Genomic DNA, 20,941 nt, shown 5'->3' with positions numbered 1-20,941 from the left:
TTTTAACTTGCTATATTAACATTTTCTAATTAATCATCTTATTGAATAGTCCAAATAGTGAGAGACTCGATTAAACTGAGATTCAAAACTTTATTTAAATTAAATTGTATAAATTCGCATACAGATAACAGATTTTGTAAATTGAATTGTAGTGCATGAGGAATGCAGACAACTCTATAGAATCGACAAGGGTGAATCTAACAAACTCAATATTATGGAGTTAAATATGGATTTTGAATGTGCCTTCACACGAAATAGTTCACACACATGATGCCATGATAAAGGTTCATGAATAAGAATTTAATATATAATATCTAAATTAAAGTGCTAAAGCTATGAATCTATGATTATCTTACACCCCCTAACCGGCTCAGTGGTAGTACGCAAAAAGAATAAGAATAAGAATCCAATGTTTGTCCCTTACGGGGCAATGTAATTAACCTTTTAAAAGGATAATAATTAAAAAAATTTTAACTGCAACACCTAAACAGCAAATTTCAAATTTAAAATAACAAAAAGGACTATGTATGAACTCTACCTTCAAAATTGGGCAACGCTGGTTTATCGGAAAAAGGAAGAAAAATCTTATTTGTTATTTTCATCAGAAACACTCGCTTGACCACCATCTAAGAGCTCCTTCACACAAAATTGATGCAAGTTTTCATACATTTTCTTCCATTGATTAACCATTTGCATTGACTTCTGGTAATCATCTTTTAGTTTCTCCATTTCCAATTCAGAGGCAGCAGCAGAACCGTGACGCTGCAACAGAGGTTTTAGCGAGTCGATAAATCACAATCAAGAGTAGATAAAGGCAATCTAAACAAAAGCAAAAATTCACAAAGAAATAGGCCTAGACTGATAAGTAAAATCAGACATGCTGGTAATCACCAAGAGACAAACCTGAAGTTCCTTGACGTGAGAAGATATCGCATGAGAACTGAGATATGAAACTTCGGCACATCTCTTGGCACCGCAAAGGACAATAGGTGTCTTAGCATCTGAATCTTCAACTGAGTTTGCATATTTCTCCAACGGAGGGGGTAAATCGGACCCCTGCTTTCTTGATGATGATTGTAATATATGACTAGTTGAGTCTATTTCGGGCCTAACAACACAAATATTACTTACAGGCCCTGCACCATCAAGAATATAGTAACACTTAATATTTATATTTAGAAAAGTTGATTTTTAAAAAAAAAAAGAGAAAAAGAAAAATAAATGCATGCTTAAGCAGAATCAACACGTCCACAAACTACCATCTATGTATAAAAAAAAATGAAAAATGAAAAAAATACCATCTATGAATAAACTAGATTAAAAACACTCACGACCATCGAGGGGGAGAAATTGTTAAAAATATGAGTTAAAAATTATAACAAGTTGAGTTCATAAAGGTAGAGAAATAACATTGTGCACCAGCCATCAAAAGCTATTTTTTTATAAAACAGAGAAAATTAGGGGGGAAAGGGGCAATATAAATCTTGCCAGTAATCCTAGCAACATCAGCAGAAACATTAGGCAAAACACACATTTCATACAGTTTGGACAAATACCTTTAGCATATTTGAACATGCGGACAATGTTATGAGTTCTTGCATTCCAAACACGAATCATTCCATCCTCTGACCCGGATATTAACAAATTTCCACTGATGCCATATGCCAAACAAGTAACTGACTTGCTGTTAAAATAAGGAAAATAATTAGTTAAATCGGAGCATAACTTGGACTGTCATTTTTATAAATTACATGATCAGCAGCAATAAGAGTTATGATCAAACATAGGAAGAAAGCATATGTTTACAGACAATTGGACAAATATACTATAATCCAGTACCTGTTTATTACATAATCCTATTATCAAATTCCAATATACTCAGATGAATCAACAATGGCATTTATTTGGACATTTTTAATGCAACCAACGTCAAATTGAAAAGCTAAGGGTGCATTTGGTTTGCTTTTTCATTTTTTGTTTTCATTTTCAGTGTTTTCTGTTTTCTGGATTTTGTGAAGGAAAAAGTGAAAAAAGTGAAAACAATAAAATCTTGTTTTCTGTTTCACCTCCTGTTTTCACTTTTTCCGTCACAAAATCCAGAAAACAAAAAACACTGAAAATGAAAACAGAAAATGAAATGCAAATCAAACGCACCCTAATAATTTCAACATAAATGATCTCATTCATCATCCATTCTGACCAGTTGGGGGGACTAAAGGTTCTCTTTGAATTCATCAACATTCACACCCAAGACAAAAATTATGGGGAACCCGATACTTCCATGTTCAAGTCACCCACAAACCATAAACAATAAACCGATACCCACCCCCCACCCCCCACCCCCTGGCACTATTGTGTTTCCTAGTAGGTGCCGTCTATGGTGGCTTGCTTGGTTCGTGGCTATGGTGGCTAGATATGATGGAACCTATGAGAGTTTGACAGTTGGAAGGGAGATGGTTTTGACTTGGATTATGACCACCTTAATCGCGGTAAATTTGTTATGCAGTCACGCCAAAGAGATCTGTTACAGAGGTGTTGGAAACGGCCATGGACGCCGCCCAGATCCACGACCCTGGCAAGACGCACGTCTGGCTCGGAACTTTCGAAACTACAGCGGGGGCAGCGCGTGCGTACGACGCAGCGGCAAGAGACATCCACGGCGCCAAGGCTAAGACCAATTTTCCGATGGCGGTGGAGCTTCTGAACAAACAGCAACAACTTCGTTCACATTAACAATGCCACATGTAGCCCGAGCCAGGGTAGCATGCTTGATTCATCTTCGCGGCTGCCGCCACCGCCGTCAGTGCAGTCCTAGCCGCAGCGCATGCTGAAACCGTTTTCTCCGCCTTTACTTCTGCCGTCATGGCGTTCCCAGCAGCGCATCCTATCATGTTTTTTTGAAATGTTACCTCGTGCGACGGATCAAGAATGAGCCGCCAGCGAGATGTGTCTCATAGGCAATGCAACGACTTCGATTCTTCCTCTGTAGTGGACTACGAGGGCATGTCATACAAGGGGCTATTGGATCTCGGCCTCAACATCGCTCCTGCTGTAAAAAATGTGTTTACCTACCTTAGATTAGCCATAAGCATGTTTATGTTAATTTGGACCATGACAAATGTCACAATTTTATTAGATGGTCAATTACTAGCCACCTATAGCCACGGTTTACGTAAGTACCATAGTTGTGGCCTTCCTAATTTACTATATAAGCTACAATGGCTCACCTAAGACGGTCTCCATGAATTACCTGAACTATATAACCACATTTTACAAAATAAATACAAGGAAAAACAATCCAAGCACAAAGAAGAAACACTGCCATAACTAATGCAAATTTGAGAAATTGTCAAATGAAGATCATGCAGAAAGGATACTACCAGGAATATGCTTTAAAGATATGGATATAATAGGAGAAGAAAAGATAACCTGTGGTTAGAAAATGAACCAACGATATGCATCCCATCATTACTAGTAACAAGGCTCTCAGTGTGAAGTGCAACAATAAATATTTTTCCATCTCTACTGCCAGCATAAAAGACATGCTCAGCAGGATCCAATACAATGGCATCTATTATTGCAGGGAATACTATATTTCTTAGTAATGCTCCTGTGGACAAGCTCCACACCTAGACAAGATTATACAATAGATAGAATCCAGATCAGTAAATCGAATTACACAAAGAAAAGGAAAATAGTAAAGGCTTATCCTACTACTAGTTTGTTTGCATCGTAATCAAAGAATATTTCTGCCTAACATTATACTACTACATGAAAGTCAATTTGCACCATCATTTGAAATGGAAAAACTAAAAAAAAAATGGAATAAATCACAACCAAGAAGCCACATGTTATTAGGGAACAAACCAAAAATGGAAAAAGAATAAGTAATAAAGCAACAGGTGGCATAAGCACAAGTTATGCTTACTTAAATACAAAGACAATTGTATGGAGATTAAACAAACTAAATTGATGATCATAAATTTGATGACCAATAGGACCAGGAAAATAGTACCAGAAGAATGTGCCGAATTCTATTTCCTCGAATGGTGAGGGCTTCCAGGGTATTTCTATTGAACCCATTTTTTTTTCCGGTCATTTATTTCATTCTTGCCTTTTCTCCATATAAGTAAACATATATTATTTTTGTAAGTAGTTTATGATCATGCTGACATATAATACTTCTAGTCTTCTACCAATAGTAGAGATTGCAGTTCAAGAAGGACTAGAAGTAAATATAACCCCATGGTCAACATTTTATTGCTTTTCATTTTGATTCCATGACACTGCCATGCAAAAACTGTAAATCTAACCTTACAGGTCCGATCCTCTGACGCCGACACTATAATGGCATTGCTACCTCCATAACCAATCACAACATCAGTTACACGTAGGGCATGACCTGTAAAGCTATGCTCATAGAGATGAGTTGCTTCTTGACTTCTCAAATCATCAAATATCCTGAACCATTGAATCAAGGGGGGAAAATTATCATACATATAATAGTACCATTAGCATTATGCTAAAACTGAAAAAACAAAAGAGACAAGATGGGTGTCACATACATGAAGAGGGACCAAACTCTTACTGAACCATCTTCCGAACCAGAAATCAGAAGAGAGTCGTCTTCAGAAAATACCAGACAAGTAACAGCTCTATAATGAGCATTCCACTTCTTAAGTAATCTGCCAGTTTCAACCTAATGCAGCAAAAATAGGGGCATGTTTGACATCTGTCTGAACAATTAATTAAGTTATATTTTTATTCCATGCAAAATTACAAAAAATAAAATAAAATAAAATTCACCTCCCAAAGGTATATGTCACCAGAGTCACCTCCACCAGCTATATATGTGCCTGGATGATTAGCAGAAAGGGGCTTTATAGTTTCAGCTGGAAAGCACCTAACTCCAACTTGAGGCTGCACACAACCATCATTCAATCAAAAACATCAACATTCACCATGTAAAATAAATTAGAATTTCTTACAATTATTCCACTGTATTCTCAATGTGCTGCATATTCAAGATAGTAGATACATTTTGACATAAATGTTCACTATTTATTGTACAAAATCTTGTAAACAGTATACGAATCAGAAGGGACAAAGGAAGAGCGTTAGGTTTTTGTAATTTGTATTAAAAGAAGGAAAGCCTAGGCCCTAACACGTAGTTGCTTTGTTAAGAAGAATAAGGAAAGAAGGGAAAAGAAGACCTTAGACCAGGACCAGAAGAGAACAGAGCCGCCAGAGGATAGTGGAGAGAGATGTGAAGAAGCGAGGAAGCGACCACCGACAGAGATGAGGCCATGAGGAGGGGAGGAGCATGACTTGTGGCGGAGCTGCTCTGCCCCCGTATATAGATCCCAGCAACCTATTCCGGCATCCACGGAGGAGGAAGCCACCACAACTTCCATGGAGGTGATGGTCGTGTCTCTATCCCGCCGTCAAGCTCTCCGGTGAGTGACTGAAGAAGGGGGATGGGGGCTGCTGATGAAGAAGTACGACCCCAAAAGTGAATGCAATGCCTGCAAGGTTGCGAGAACCGAACCTGTCAATGAACCAGTCAGATGACTGGTTCAATGGTTCAATATAAGTTTTAAAATATTTAAATTCCATGATCTATATAACAACAAAAATCAAAATTTTACAATTTAAGTATTTAACATAATAATTTATCTATATTTCATCATTAACAGTTGACAAGCATACAAATTTATAACTAATTGACTAACAAGTAACAGAGTACAACAAGCAACAATGGAAAACACAAAAAATTACAAAAATGACAAAATCAAATTACTAATTTTGTTTAATCAACAATGAACAATAACCAACAATAAACAACATCACAGAATTTGACCACCTTTTTCTTCGTTTTATCTGCTCCCAAACCTCGTTTATTATTCTTCACATATGTTTCTACATGCTCTAATCTACCCTGCTCAAAGACGACAAAACCAGTGCCTTCTTTCCAAATATGACTAATATTTTATTACTAATTTTATTTCAAATGAAAAATATCAGAAATCAGATTACTAAATTTATTTGAGTTAAGTTTAACCTATAATTTTAAAAAACAAATTAAACTAAATTAAAAAAAATAAAAAAAATACAGAAACATAGGTAGTGAACAGAGTGAACGACCCACGACCACGAAGCAGGGAGTGAGGGACGAACAGCAAGGTCAGAGGTGAGGAGCTTACCGTCGATGACGCCGAAGAAGGAAGCAGAGACGTCACTCGGCGGAGACCGGAGAAGCGGGCATAGAGGCGATTTGGGCGGCGAGCCGACGACGTAGACGGAGTAGACGAACCGTAGCAGTAGAAAATAGAGGGACGCGGGCGAGGCGAGCGACGCCGGCTGCGTCAATGCCGGCGACAGTGGCCGAGAGAAGAGGGAGAAGGTTGCTGGCTGCTACTGCTATGGTAGGGTTTACGGCGGCGGCTGCTAATGGGAGTGAGGGTGAGCGTCTGATGCTGATTTATGATTTAAGTTTTGAATTTTTATTGGAATAAATCACTATTTCTACCTCGGACTTGACTGGAAGATCCGGTTTACCTTCAAACATTTTAAAAATTAATTTGGTATAATTTTATCGAGTCTAGACTAGATAAAGTGTTTTAAAAATAGATTCGGTCATTATTTTGGATCGAATTCGATAAAAAAGAATCCAGTTTCATTTAACTCATGTGCATCTTAAGAGAACTAAAAATGATATATATATTTTAAATTATTTTTAATATTATGTTATATTAATTATAAGCTTATTGTTTTATTTTTAATCACACTTGTTGAATTAGAAAATAGATCAAAAAAGAATCAAATTAGAATTTATGGACAAATATAAATTCAAATATGGATATCAACTTTTCGATAACAAGTTTCTTCTTTATAAATAAATTTTTTTATAAATTATTGTTAAAACTTTAAAGACCTGATTTTCACCCGGTTTGGATCCAGTATAATTGTGACCCGAAAATGTTTAGATTTCATCGGGTCTAGGGCCCGGATAGGGTCTAAAAAATAGATCTGGTGTATATTTAGGGTCGGATCTGGATCAAGACAAACTCAGTTTCACCCGGCCGATAAACACCCCTTTTTCTACCCATGAAATCTGCGAATACTAAAAAGTATTTATTAAACAAAAATATTTAACGTTATATCCATAAAAGATGAGTTTCGTGTGATAAAAGTATTCAAACTCTAATATTTTTCTTAATAACATTTTTAAAATACCTTACATTTTATCTTCTTTTTCAAATCCCAAACTTTTGCAACCTTCACCATTACCCACACCTTCTTGATTATTACTACCTCTCATCTCCCTCTTTCCAGAATTTCCTTTTCTTGTGATCAGTTAGGCATTCTGCTTTAGCTTCCTCACCATCATTAACAAGTACGCCATCACCTAATTCAACTATCCTACCTCTTAACCGCACTTCAGTACCTCATTTCCGCTCTTGGCAACAACCTTCTAAGCAAATTAGGGTTCCTCGACCATGACCCTTTTACTATCAACACGGCCAAGCACTTTTTCCATACCACACTCGTCTTCTTCCTCGCCATCTTCACCAACACCAACCTCCTCCGCCACGCCAATGTCGACACCTTCATCGTCTTCCGATCTCTCACCCCTCTCCTCGTCGCCCATGTAGACATCGTCTTCCGCCACTAATCTTGCCCCTCCAAACTCACATTTATCTCTCTCGCCAGCGTGGGTATGTCGTGATTCTGCTTTACCTCACTGTTTATTCTTTGGATTTTGCTTATCTTGTCACAATCACACTAAGATGGTTTACATCAAGCATATGGTCATGAATCTAGAGTTGAACATTTAGGGTTTTATTTTGTACAATAATTTGTTCTCTCTCATGATTTTGTTCTGGTTCCTTATCTATGAGAATCTTGAGGTTTTTGATGCTGTGAAATTTCAATTTTGGGTGTTTGTTTGATCCTACAAAAAGGGGATGATGGTGGTAAAGGGTGATGATAGCTGGCGGTCGTGGGTCCTGACGGTGGGTAGTGGCACTGGAGAGGGGAGGGGAGGCGGTGATATTCAGGAAATGTGTTGGTGGTGGTGAGGGTTGTAAAAGTTTAGAATTTGGGAAAGAAGAAAAAGGATGGGGTAATTTAGGAATTTTAATAAAAAGTTAACAAAAAATTAGAGTTTGGATACTTTTGTCACACGAAACTCATCTTTCATGGGTACAACATTAATTTCTTTATTTGATGGGTACTTTTATTGGTATTTATAAAGTTTATAGATACAAATGGTAGTTTATTCTTAAGTTTAACCAACACTTAAATATTGTTGGCTATAAACTTTTGTGTGGTCCTGTACGATGCAATAGAAAGAGATAAATACTAATTTGGCACCCGAAAAATTCAGGCGCTGACAAAATAGTACCTAATAGATGTTATCTATAAAATGGTCATTGAACAATTTTTAAATTTGACAAAAGTGACCATCCATCGTTTAACTCTGTTTTCATTGACGAAAAAACTGAGTTAGCAAAAAAATTTGATGAAACTCCTAATTTACCCTTGATTCTACTGTCACTATATCTATCTCTTTCTCTCTCTTTCGTCTGTATTCTTTCTTTCTTCTTTTTCTTCACAGATGAAAATGAAAAATCATCATCATCAACCCCGTGGCATCACTATCAACAAGCCACACTCATTCATTTTTCGAGAGAAAGATTAAAACTTTAGCAACTAAATAATAATCAAAATTTATGAATGAACTAATTTTTTTTATCCATAATCACACAAGAAAATTCCGAGAGCGGGGAGGTGAGGAAGAAGAAAAACAGAAGCAACGACAACATAACCATAAAGAAAAATAGAAACGACAATAAAATATAATCGAAACAAAACATATTAAAGCAACAATCAAAAAGAAGAAGAAAAATAAAAATAGCACCGTAAAAGAGAAGAACACCACCACCACAACGAAGAAGAGAAGAAGAACATAAATACCAGATCCCAACCTCAGATAATATGCTGAGAAGGAAACAAAGAGAACCCCCAAGAGAAGCATGGAGTTACAACTATTCCCTAACGCTGTTCGGAAACTCGCCATCAATGGTGTTCACGCCTATTTCCGTGTATCACGATGGCAACGGAGAATTCTCCGAGGATTCCTCTGGATGGGTCCTTTGCAACGAATCAAGTTTCATCGTCAAAAGTTCGATTTGTCGGCGAAGCCTCTGAAAAATTTTGTAAAGAATTGTTTAACCAAGAGTTTGAATTCAAAAAAATGTAGCCAGATTTAGAACCATTGTTTTTTTTTTATTTTTTGTCTATAAAAAATTCATTCTTGTTATTGTTGATAAAGAACAAGATGATGATGATGTTGTGTGGTGAGAAGATAGAGTGATGGCAAAATTGAGATAGGGTGAGAGATAGGTGACAATGGGAGTTGGAGTGAGAGAGAATGAGATTATGATTTGTGACTAAGGAGTAAATTAAGGATTTTATCATTTTTTTTTTGCCAACTTAGCGTTTTTCATTAATGAAAATGGAGTTAAGCAACGGATGGTCACTTTTGTCAAAACTAAAAATTGTCTAGGGATTATTTTGTTGATAACATCTATTAGATACTATTTTGTCATTGTCTAAATCTTTCGGGTACCAAATTAGTATTTACCTTTTGGTCACTTTAATTTAATTGGATTGTTATAATTATTTTTGTTTTGATTCATGCACGTCAAGTGCCTCTATATAACACTTTGAATTTTGAATTATATATTATGTTTGTATATCTCTTAAGTAACAATTGAGCTAAAAGATTATTGATTCTGTTTAAAAATAATTATAAATATTAAAGTAATTTTACTTTTTTACATGTAATTAATGACTTTCTTGATTGACTTAGAGAGTTATTTGCTTATTTATTGAAGAAACAATGCAAGATCATCATGATGATTATATAAAGGAAATATTTGGGTTTTAATTCTGACAACTATTGAAATGTTCGTTTCTTGTTTTATTGCTTTAAATCAATCATATATAAATGAGTAGTGTAAATTATAATTAATTTTATATGTTATTTTTAATTTTTGTTTTGATTTGCCACATTTTTAGGAGTGTCAAAATGGTGACCACAAGACTTAAGAATATTTTTGATCTATTGATGATATTAATCTATTTAAAACTTTAATTTATGGTTAAACTTATAGAATTAACTTTTTTGTTATTCTACTTTAAAATAATTTTAGTTAAAATAAAAAATTTTTAAATTATTTACGTTATTATGTATTATACAAATATTGACTTCGTTAGTAAATTAGCAAATATATTAATTAAATAAAAAATGAATATCATTTGCTAAATTGCGTGTGTAATTTGTATTAAAAGAAATTATTACAAAATGAATGTTGTGTTTTTGTATCTAATTAATGAAATAGCTCTAGATAGTTGCTTATCCAATTGAAAGACATATAAATAATATTAAGGCATATTTGTATCTGGTTAGCCCATAAAAATTAAACTTAAAATTGTGTAATGGATCTAGTACTTTCAATTTTCCTACTAATATTAATAATAAAGAAATATCCAAACACAATATTAGTGGATTTGAAGATACACAAGTGATTGAGGTCTCATAATCTTCTCCTTTGTTAATTTATTATTGCTTTGAAAATTCTTTTAAAAAAATGGTCAAAATATATGTCTCCCTTTCTTTTTTATTAATCTAATCTATTAATATATCTTCTTCTCTTGTGCTTTAAGGGGCAATAATAAATAGAAAATGGGAAAAAAACATAAAAAAGAGGGAACACAAGTACACAACAACTCTAAATATTCTCTCCCAATTAGAGGGAAAAAAAACATAAAGAAAACAAAATAGTGTGACGCTCCGCCAACAGTAAGAGGGGAGGATTTTGAAAAAAAAAATAGAAAAATAAAAAAATTTAGTTAATTTTGCTTCTTTTTAACATGGAAAATCACGGGCCAAAACTGCACATGGCCCGACTTGCCTGGAAGATCCGGTTTACCTTCAAACATTTTAAAAGTTAATTTGATGTAATTTTATCGAGTTTAGACTGGATAAGGTGTCTTAAAAATAGATTCGGCCATTATTTTGGATCGAATCCGGTCAAGAGGAATCCAGTTTCATTCGACCCATGTGCATCCTAAGAGAACTAAAAATGATATATATATATATATATATATATATATATATATATATATATATATATATATATTTTAAATTTATTTTAATATTATGTTATATTAATTATAAGCTTATTGTTTTATTTTTAATCACACTTGTTGAATTAGAAAATAGATAAAAAAAGAATCAAATTAGAATTTATGGACAAATGCAAATTCAAATATGGATATCAACTTTTCGGTAACAAGTTTCTTCTTTATAAATAAATCTTTTTATAAATTATTGTTAAAACTTTAAAGACCTGATTTTCACCCGGTTTGGATCCAGTATAGTTGTGACCCGAAAATGTTTAGATTTCATCGGGTCTAGGGCCCGGATAGGGTCTAAAAAAATAGATCCGGTGTATATTTAGGGTCGGGTCTGGATCAAGACAAACTCAGTTTCACCTGGCCAATAAACAGCCCTATTTCTACCCATGAAATCTGCGAATACTAAAAAGTATTTATTAAACAAAAATATCTAACGTTATATTCATAAAAGATGAGTTTCTTGTTATAAAAGTATTCAAACTCTAATTTTTTTTCTTAATAACATTTTTAAAATACCTTACATTTTATCTTCTTTTTCAAATTCCAAACTTTTGCAACCTTCACCATTACCCACACCTTCTTGATTATTACTACCTCTCATCCCCCTCTTTCCAGAATTTCCTTTTCTTGTGATCAGTTAGGCAATCTACTTTAGCTTCCTCACCATCATCAACAAGTACGCCATCACCTAATTCAACTACCCGACCTCTTAACTGCACTCCAGTACCTCACTTCCGCTCTTGGCAACTACCTTCTTAGCAAATTAGGGTTCCTCGACCATGACCCTTTTACTATCAACACAGCCAAGCACTTTTTTCCTACCGCACTCGTCTTCTTCCTCGCCATCTTCACCAACACCATTCTCCTCCGACACACCAACGTCGACACCATCATCGTCTTCCGATCTCTCACCCCTATCCTCGTCACCCTTGTAGACACCGTCTTCCGCCACTAATCTTGCCCCCTCCAAACTCACATTTTTCTCCCTCGCCGGCATGGGTATGTTGTGATTCTGCTTTACCTCACTATTTATTCTTTGGATTTTTCTTATCTTGTCACAATCACACTAAGATGGTTTACATCAAGTACATGGCCATAAATCTAGAGTTGAACACTTAGGGTTTTATTTTATACAATAATTTGTTCTCTCTCATGATTGCGCTCTTGTCCTAGTTCCTTACCTACGAGAATCTTAAGGTTTTCGATGCTCTGAAATTTCAATTTTGGGTGCTTGTTTGATCCTACAAAAAAGGGGATGATGGTGGTAAAGGGTGATGATAGTGGTCCTAGCGGTCGTGAGTCCTGACGGTGGGTGGTGGCACTGGAGAGGGGAGGGGAGGCGGTGATATTCAGAAAATGTGTTGGTGGTAGTGAGGGTTGTAAAAGTTTGGACTTTGGAAAAGAAGATAAAGGATGGGGTAATTTCGGAATTTTATTATAAAGTTAACAAAAAATTAGAGTTTGGATACTTTTGTCACACGAAACTCATCTTTCATGGGTACAACATTAATTTCTTTGTTTGATGGGTACTTTTATTGGTATTTATAAAGTTTATAGATACAAATGGTAGTTTATTCTTAAGTTTAACCAACATTTAAAGATTGTTGGCTATAAACTTTTGTGTGGTCCTGTACGATGCAATAGAAAGAGATAAATACTAATTTGGCACCCGAAAAATTCAGGCGCTGACAAAATGGTACCTAATAGATGTTATTGACAAAATGGTCATTGAACAATTTTTAAATTTGAAAAAAGTGACCATCCGTCGTTTAACTATGTTTTCATTGACGAAAAAAACTGAGTTGGCAAAAAAATTTGATGAAATTCCTAATTTACCCTTGATTCTATTGTCACTATATCTATCTCTTTCTCTCTCTTTCGTCTGTATTCTTTCTTTCTTCTTTTTCTTCACAGATGAAAATGAAAAATCATCATCATCAACCCCGTGGCATCACTATCAACAAGCCAAACTCATTCATTTTTCGGGAGAAAGATTAAAACTTTAGCAACTAAATGATAATCAAAATTTATGAATGAACTAATTTTTTTATCCATAATCACTCACGAAAATTCCGAGAGTGGGGAGGTGAGGAAGAAGAAAAATAGAAGCAGCGACAATATAACCATAAAGAAAAATAGAAACGACAATCAAATATAATTGAAACAAAATACATTAAAGCAACAATAAAAAAAAAGAAAAATGAAAATAGCATCGCAGAGGAGAAGAAGAACACCACCACCACAACGAAGAAGAGAAGAAGAACATAAATACCAGATCCCAACCTCAGATAATATGCTGAGAAGGAAACAAAGAGAACCCCCAAGAGAAACATGGAGTTACAACCATTCCCTAACGTTGTTCGGAAACTCGCCATTGATGAGCGGATAATTTATACGCTTTTTGGCACTATTTTTAGGTAGTTTTTAGTATGATTTAGTTAGTTTTTAGTATATAATTATTAGTTTTTAAATAAAAATCACATTTCTGGACTTTACTATGAGTTTGTGTGTTTTTCTGTAATTTCAGGTATTTTCTAGCTGAAATTGAGGGACCTGAGCAAAAATCTGATTCAGAGGCTGAAAAAGGACTGCAGATACTGTTGGATTCTGACCCTACTGCATTCAAAATAGATTTTCTGGAGCTACCGAAGCCCAATTGGCACTCTCTTAATTGCGTTGGAAAGTATACATCCTGGGTTTTCTAGCAATATATAATAGTCCATGCTTTGCCTAAGATTTGATGGCCCAAACTGGCGTTCAAAGTCAGCCCAAGGAATTCTGGCGTAAAACGCCTAAACTGGTACCAGAATTGGAGTTAAACGCCCAAACTGGCACCAAAGCTAGCGTATAACTCCAGGAACAGCCTAAGCACGAAAAATTTTCAATGTTCAGCCCAAGCACACACCAAGTGAGCCTCGGAAGTGGATTTTTGCATCATTTACTCATTTTTGTAAACCCTAGGCTACTAGTTCATTATAAATAGGACCTTTTTACTATTGTATTTTCATCTCTGGAACATATTATGTAATTTATACGTTCTGAGACCTCCATGGGAGGCTGGCCATTCGGCCATGTCTACCCTATTTTCACTTATGTATTTTCAACGGTGGAGTTTCTACACCCCATAGATTAAGGTGTGGAGCTCTACTGTTCTTTATGAATTAATGCAAAGTACTATTGTTCTTCTTTTCAATTCAAGCTTATTCTTATTCTAAGATATTCACTCGCACTTCAACCGGATGAATGTGATGATCCGTGACACTCATAATTATTCTCACTTATGAACGCGTGCCTGACAACCACCTCTGTTCTATCTGCAATAGCTTGAGTGTGTATCTCTTAGCCTCCTGGTCCACAATGCATGGTTGCCTCTCCTGACAACAGAGCCTTCCATTCCGTGAGATCAGAGTCTTCGTGGTATAAGCTAGAATCAATTGGCAGCATTCTTGAGATCCGAAAAGTCTAAACCTTGTCTGTGGTATTCCGAGTAGGATCTGGGATGGGATGACTATGACGAGCTTCAAACTCGCGAGTGTTGGGCGTAGTGACAGACGCAAGAGGATCAATGGATCCTATTCCAACATGAGTGAGAACCGACAGATGATTAGCCTTACGTAACCCGTAGCCGGACCATTTTCACTGAGAGGATGGATGGTAGCCATTGACAACGGTGATCCCCCAACATAGAGCTTGCCATGGAAGGGAGTATGCATGACTGGATGAAGGCAATAGAAAAGTGATGACAAGTCATCTTAGCCTAGTTTCACTAGCTTTTTTATTTTGTTTTCGATTGATTTATGCACTTTCTTGAGCCATAAGCGAGCCAATTGGGTAGATTTCCATGTTTCCTTTGATTTAATCAACCATGGATGAATTAATGCAATTTCATGAGATTTTATGCTATAATTGTCATATATTATGAAAGGATAACAAACTCATGATTTTGAGCAAAGCTTTGATGTGTTTAGTTGATTGATGATAGGTGAAAAGAGTTTTGAAGAAGGTTGAAGAAAGAAGGAATGGCTAGGAGCAAGAGAGAATAAAAAGTTTGAGCCAAAGTTTGCCTCAAACTTTAGCTCAAACTTTTAAAAGAGTTGAAAACATACCAGAGGAAAAAAAAGCTTGAGCCAAAGTTTGCCTCAAACTTTAGCTCAAACTTCTGGAAGAATTGAAAACACTCCAGAGGAAAAAAGCTTGAGCAAAAGTTTGCCTCAAACTTTAGCTCAAACTTTTTGGCAAACGTTGGCATCACAAAACCAACACCCTGGAGGAGAAAAGTTTGCGCCAACGTTTGCCTCAAGCTTTTTGGCAAACGTTGGCGTCACACACATTTACAAGGGGGCCAACGTTTGAGCAAAAGTTTGACCTCAAACTTTGGCTCAAACGTTGGTAGCAGCAAGCTTAAGCCATCTGGTATAAAAAGTTTGAGTAAAAGTTTGCCTCAAACTTTTACTCAAACTTTTATGATTTCAACCCGGTTCACAATGGATCTTTCTCCAACTCCAAGAGCAATCAACCAAGGCCTTTATCAACCCAATTCCATCAAGAACAAAGGCCCAATTCAAGGCTTGAAGACCATTTGAAGAAAGTGTATAAATAGCTTAGGATTTAAGTTTTCAGGGAGTTTTTTTTTCCTTTTAGAGCTTTTCCTTTGAGTTTTGCTGAGTAGTTTTGGAGAGCTTTTCGGTTGAGAGTATTTGGAGATTCTGAGTCTTGGGGAAGGAGAATTGAATTCTCTTCCTCTTAGTTTTCTTGCTTTCAATTTCATTTACAATTTGTCTTGGATCTTGGGTTGGAGAATTGAAGGAATTCTGTTTCAATCTAATCCTGAGATCTCTCTATTTTATTTACTGCATAATTGAATTTAAATTTCTGTTCATTGTCTCTTCTTCTACTCATTCTGCTATTTACTTATCTCTATTTCTTGCAATTGAATTCTACATTTGGATCTAGGAAGGCATTGAGATCTAGACTCGGTTATCTAGTCTCTTGGGTCCTGAGATCTGGAGTTCGCAATTTTAAATTCTCTGTTTAAAGCTTTTCAAGTTCATTTACATTTCCGTTTTAGATCCGGTTCAATTCAAGTCACCTTCTACTTGTCTGATTAATGCAATTTACTTTTCCTTGTTTAAATTCTGCAAATCCACTTCCCAATTCCCTTTACAATTCAAGCCATTTACATTTCTTGCACTTTAAGATTCTGCAATTTACATTTCTTGCGTTCTAAGTTTCTGCCATTTAATTTCTTGCTCTTTAAGATTCAGCACATTTACCTTCTCTGCTCTTTAATTTACTGCAATTGTCCCTCTCCCTTTTAATTTCATGCAATTTAGCTCCTGTCGAATACAAACCACTCAAATCAACTCTTGATTCGCTTGACTAAATCAACCACTAAACTAAAATTGCTCAATCCCTCAATCCCTGTGGGATCGACCTCACTCCCGTGAGTTTTATTACTTGATGCGACCCGGTGCACTTGCCGGTTAGTTTTGTGTGTTTGGGATTCGTTTTTCGTTTTCCGAAAATACACATCAAGTTTTTGGCGCCGTTGCCGGGGATTGAAATAGATTGACAATGATTACGTGAAGTGGAGATCTAGATCAGGCACTTTTTCTTTTCTGTTTCTCTAATTTTTGACTAACACGCTAACTGTTTGAAATTTTGCTTGAACTAGACTTCATTCTAGCAATAGATTGAAGTGTTACTGGTGGTGTTTCTTTTGTTTTGCTTGTATGTCAGGTACAGGGAGATCCATTCCTGTTTTATCTGAAACTGACCAGAGAACTCTTAGAAGGTTAAGAAGAGCTGAAAGAGGGAAAAATATTGTTGGAGAGGAAGAATCTGAGGAAGAATATCACGAGATGGAAGGAGATCCATCTAATCCAGGAGGAGGGGTTAACAATAACCCACAACAGAGGAGAGTACTGGCCTCCTATACCTTTGCAAATGCTAGACATTGTGGAAGCAGCATTCTCACCCCCAATGTCAATGCAAACAACTCTGAACTAAAGCTTATAGAGAAAAAAATAATAGTCAAGGACAAAGGAATAATGAGAGGTCATAGCAGTGTGTTGCTTGATGCTTGAAGGAGACTTTCTAAGCCTAAAAGTCAATAAGAAGTGAGTATTTACATATCCACAGAAAACCCCATGAACTACCAATAATACTCTGCTAGCATGAACATCCTCTTCCATTTCATTCTTTCCTCTCAATGATTCTTTTCTTGCTTGGGGACAAGCAAGCTTTAAGTTTGGTGTTGTGATGACAAGTCATCTTAGCCTAGTTTCACTAGCTTTTTTCTTTTGTTTTCGATTGATTTATGCACTTTCTTGAGCCATAAGCGAGCCAATTGGGTAGATTTCCATGTTTCCTTTGATTTAATCAACCATGGATGAATTAATGCAATTTCATGAGATTTTATGCTATAATTGTCATATATTATGAAAGGATAACAAACTCATGATTTTGAGCAAAGCTTTGATGTGTTTGGTTGATTGATGATAGGTGAAAAGAGTTTTGAAGAAGGTTGAAGAAAGAAGGAATGGCTAGGAGCAAGAGAGAACAAAAAGTTTGAGCCAAAGTTTGCCTCAAACTTTAGCTCAAACTTTTAAAAGAGTTGAAAACATACCAGAGGAAAAAAAAGCTTGAGCCAAAGTTTGCCTCAAACTTTAGCTCAAACTTCTGGAAGAATTGAAAACACTCCAGAGGAAAAAAGCTTGAGCAAAAGTTTGCCTCAAACTTTAGCTCAAACTTTTGGGAGAAAAGCTTGAGCCAACGTTTGCCTCAAACTTTTTGGCAAACGTTGGCATCACAAAACCAACACCCTGGAGGAGAAAAGCTTGCGCCAACGTTTGCCTCAAACTTTTTGGCAAACGTTGGCGCCACACTTGCACACCCTGGAGGAGAAAAGTTTGCGCCAACGTTTGCCTCAAGCTTTTTGGCAAACGTTGGCGCCACACACATTTACAAGGGGGCCAACATTTGAGCAAAAGTTTGACCTCAAACTTTGGCTCAAACGTTGGTAGCAGCAAGCTTAAGCCATCTGGTATAAAAAGTTTGAGTAAAAGTTTGCCTCAAACTTTTACTCAAACTTTTATGATTTCAACCCGGTTCACAATGGATCTTTCTCCAACTCCAAGAGCAATCAACCAAGGCCTTTATCAACCCAATTCCATCAAGAACAAAGGCCCAATTCAAGGCTTGAAGACCATTTGAAGAAAGTGTATAAATAGCTTAGGATTTAAGTTTTCAGGGAGTTTTTTTTTCCTTTTAGAGCTTTTCCTTTGAGTTTTGCTGAGTAGTTTTGGAGAGCTTTTCGGTTGAGAGTATTTGGAGATTCTGAGTCTTGGGGAAGGAGAATTGAATTCTCTTCCTCTTAGTTTTCTTGCTTTCAATTTCATTTACAATTTGTCTTGGATCTTGGGTTGGAGAATTGAAGGAATTCTGTTTCAATCTCATCCTGAGATCTCTCTGTTTTATTTACTGCATAATTGAATTTAAATTTCTGTTCATTGTCTCTTCTTCTACTCATTCTGCTATTTACTTATCTCTATTTCTTGCAATTGAATTCTACATCTGGATCTAGGAAGGCATTGAGATCTAGACTCGGTTATCTAGTCTTTTGGGTCCTGAGATCTGGAGTTCGCAATTTTAAATTCTCTGTTTAAAGCTTTTCAAGTTCATTTACATTTCCGTTTTAGATCCGGTTCAATTCAAGTCACCTTCTACTTGTCTGATTAATGCAATTTACTTTTTCTTGTTTAAATTCTGCAAATCCACTTCCCAATTCCCTTTACAATTCAAGCCATTTATATTTCTTGCACTTTAAGATTCTGTAATTTACATTTCTTGTGTTCTAAGTTTCTGCCATTTAATTTCTTGCTCTTTAAGATTCAGCACATTTACCTTCTCTGCTCTTTAATTTACTGCAATTGTCCCTCTCCCTTTTAATTTCATGCAATTTAGCTCCTGTCGAATACAAACCACTCAAATCAACTCTTGATTCGCTTGACTAAATCAACCACTAAACTAAAATTGCTCAATCCCTCAATCCCTGTGGGATCGACCTCACTCCCGTGAGTTTTATTACTTGATGCGACTGGTGCACTTGCCGGTTAGTTTTGTGTGTTTGGGATTCGTTTTTTGTTTTCCGAAAATACACATCAAGTTTTTGGCGCCGTTGCCGGGGATTGAAATAGATTGACAATGATTACGTGAAGTGGAGATCTAGATCAGGCACTTTTTCTTTTCTGTTTCTCTAATTTTTGACTAACACGCTAACTGTTTGAAATTTTGCTTGAACTAGACTTCATTCTAGCAATAGATTGAAGTGTTACTGGTGGTGTTTCTTTTGTTTTGTTTGTATGTCAGGTACAGGGAGATCCATTCCTGTTTTATCTGAAACTGACCAGAGAACTCTTAGAAGGTTAAGAAGAGCTGAAAGAGGGAAAAATATTGTTGGAGAGGAAGAATCTGACGAAGAATATCACGAGATGGAAGGAGATCCATCTAATCCAGGAGGAGGGGTTAACAATAACCCACAACAGAGGAGAGTACTGGCCTCCTATACCTTTGCAAATGCTAGACATTGTGGAAGCAGCATTCTCACCCCCAATGTCAATGCAAACAACTCTGAACTAAAGCTTATAGAGAAAAAAATAATAGTCAAGGACAAAGGAATAATGAGAGGTCATAGCAGTGTGTTGCTTGATGCTTGAAGGAGACTTTCTAAGCCTAAAAGTCAATAAGAAGTGAGTATTTACATATCCACAGAAAACCCCATGAACTACCAATAATACTCTGCTAGCATGAACATCCTCTTCCATTTCATTCTTTCCTCTCAATGATTCTTTTCTTGCTTGGGGACAAGCAAGCTTTAAGTTTGGTGTTGTGATGACAAGTCATCTTAGCCTAGTTTCACTAGCTTTTTTCTTTTGTTTTCGATTGATTTATGCACTTTCTTGAGCCATAAGCGAGCCAATTGGGTAGATTTCCATGTTTCCTTTGATTTAATCAACCATGGATGAATTAATGCAATTTCATGAGATTTTATGCTATAATTGTCATATATTATGAAAGGATAACAAACTCATGATTTTGAGCAAAGCTTTGATGTGTTTGGTTGATTGATGATATGTGAAAAGAGTTTTGAAGAAGGTTGAAGAAAGAAGGAATGGCTAGGAGCAAGAGAGAACAAAAAGTTTGAGCCAAAGTTTGCCTCAAACTTTAGCTCAAACTTTTAAAAGAGTTGAAAACATACCAGAGGAAAAAAAAGCTTGAGCCAAAGTTTGCCTCAAACTTTAGCTCAAACTTCTGGAAGAATTGAAAACACTCCAGAGGAAAAAAGCTTGAGCAAAAGTTTGCCTCAAACTTTAGCTCAAACTTTTGGGAGAAAAGCTTGAGCCAACGTTTGCCTCAAACTTTTTGGCAAACGTTGGCATCACAAAACCAACACCCTGGAGGAGAAAAGCTTGCGCCAACGTTTGCCTCAAACTTTTTGGCAAACGTTGGCGCCACACTTGCACACCCTGGAGGAGAAAAGTTTGCGCCAACGTTTGCCTCAAGCTTTTTGGCAAACGTTGGCGCCACACACATTTACAAGGGGGCCAACATTTGAGCAAAAGTTTGACCTCAAACTTTGGCTCAAACGTTGGTAGCAGCAAGCTTAAGCCATCTGGTATAAAAAGTTTGAGTAAAAGTTTGCCTCAAACTTTTACTCAAACTTTTATGATTT

General features: G+C 36.1%; 1 protein-coding gene and 3 pseudogenes across 2 annotated transcripts; 3 read left to right on the top strand and 1 right to left on the bottom strand.

The window, feature by feature from the left end:
* Positions 1–258: 258 nt before the first annotated feature.
* RID3 (Transducin/WD40 repeat-like superfamily protein) lies at positions 259–6,498 on the bottom strand. 2 transcript variants are annotated; one of them, XM_016327786.3, is made up of 9 exons: positions 6,204–6,498; positions 5,214–5,571; positions 4,807–4,920; positions 4,566–4,699; positions 4,314–4,461; positions 3,430–3,629; positions 1,557–1,684; positions 904–1,136; positions 259–762 (listed from the first exon to the last, which is right to left on the bottom strand). In XM_016327786.3, exons 2-9 carry the CDS (start codon positions 5,412–5,414, stop codon positions 586–588), a joined length of 1,335 nt encoding a protein of 444 aa, XP_016183272.1. In that variant the 5' UTR covers positions 5,415–5,571; positions 6,204–6,498; the 3' UTR covers positions 259–585. The 2 variants fall into 2 exon arrangements, with proteins under 2 accessions (XP_016183272.1, XP_020971394.1); XM_021115735.2 differs by having other exon boundaries at positions 5,214–5,548; positions 6,204–6,464.
* On the top strand, positions 2,403–3,231 carry LOC148573500 (ethylene-responsive transcription factor 4-like; annotated as a pseudogene).
* Positions 6,209–7,952, top strand: LOC148573499 (GDP-fucose transporter 1 pseudogene; annotated as a pseudogene).
* Positions 7,953–9,000: 1,048 nt separating this feature from the next.
* Positions 9,001–12,447, top strand: LOC148573498 (GDP-fucose transporter 1 pseudogene; annotated as a pseudogene).
* Positions 12,448–20,941: the final 8,494 nt, after the last annotated feature.

This window comes from Arachis ipaensis, chromosome B2 (assembly GCF_059453495.1).
Source record: "Arachis ipaensis isolate K30076 ecotype BB chromosome B2, ASM5945349v1, whole genome shotgun sequence".
NCBI lineage: Eukaryota > Viridiplantae > Streptophyta > Magnoliopsida > Fabales > Fabaceae > Arachis > Arachis ipaensis.
The sequence above is the reverse complement of the archived record's forward strand: the minus strand, read 5'-3'. Positions and strand labels throughout refer to the sequence as shown.

Bases quoted from the DNA above. Each gene is read 5' to 3' on its own strand.
- RID3 (XM_016327786.3), bottom strand. From the start codon at position 5,414: ATGGAAGTTGTGGTGGCTTCCTCCTCCGTGGATGCCGGAATAGGTTGC. The intron at 4,462-4,565 runs GTATGTGACACC...TCAATGGTTCAG, and splicing joins AGAGTTTGGTCCCTCTTCAT to GATATTTGATGATTTGAGAA. The intron at 1,137-1,556 runs GTATTTGTCCAA...TTGATGGTGCAG, and splicing joins CATGTTCAAATATGCTAAAG to GGCCTGTAAGTAATATTTGT.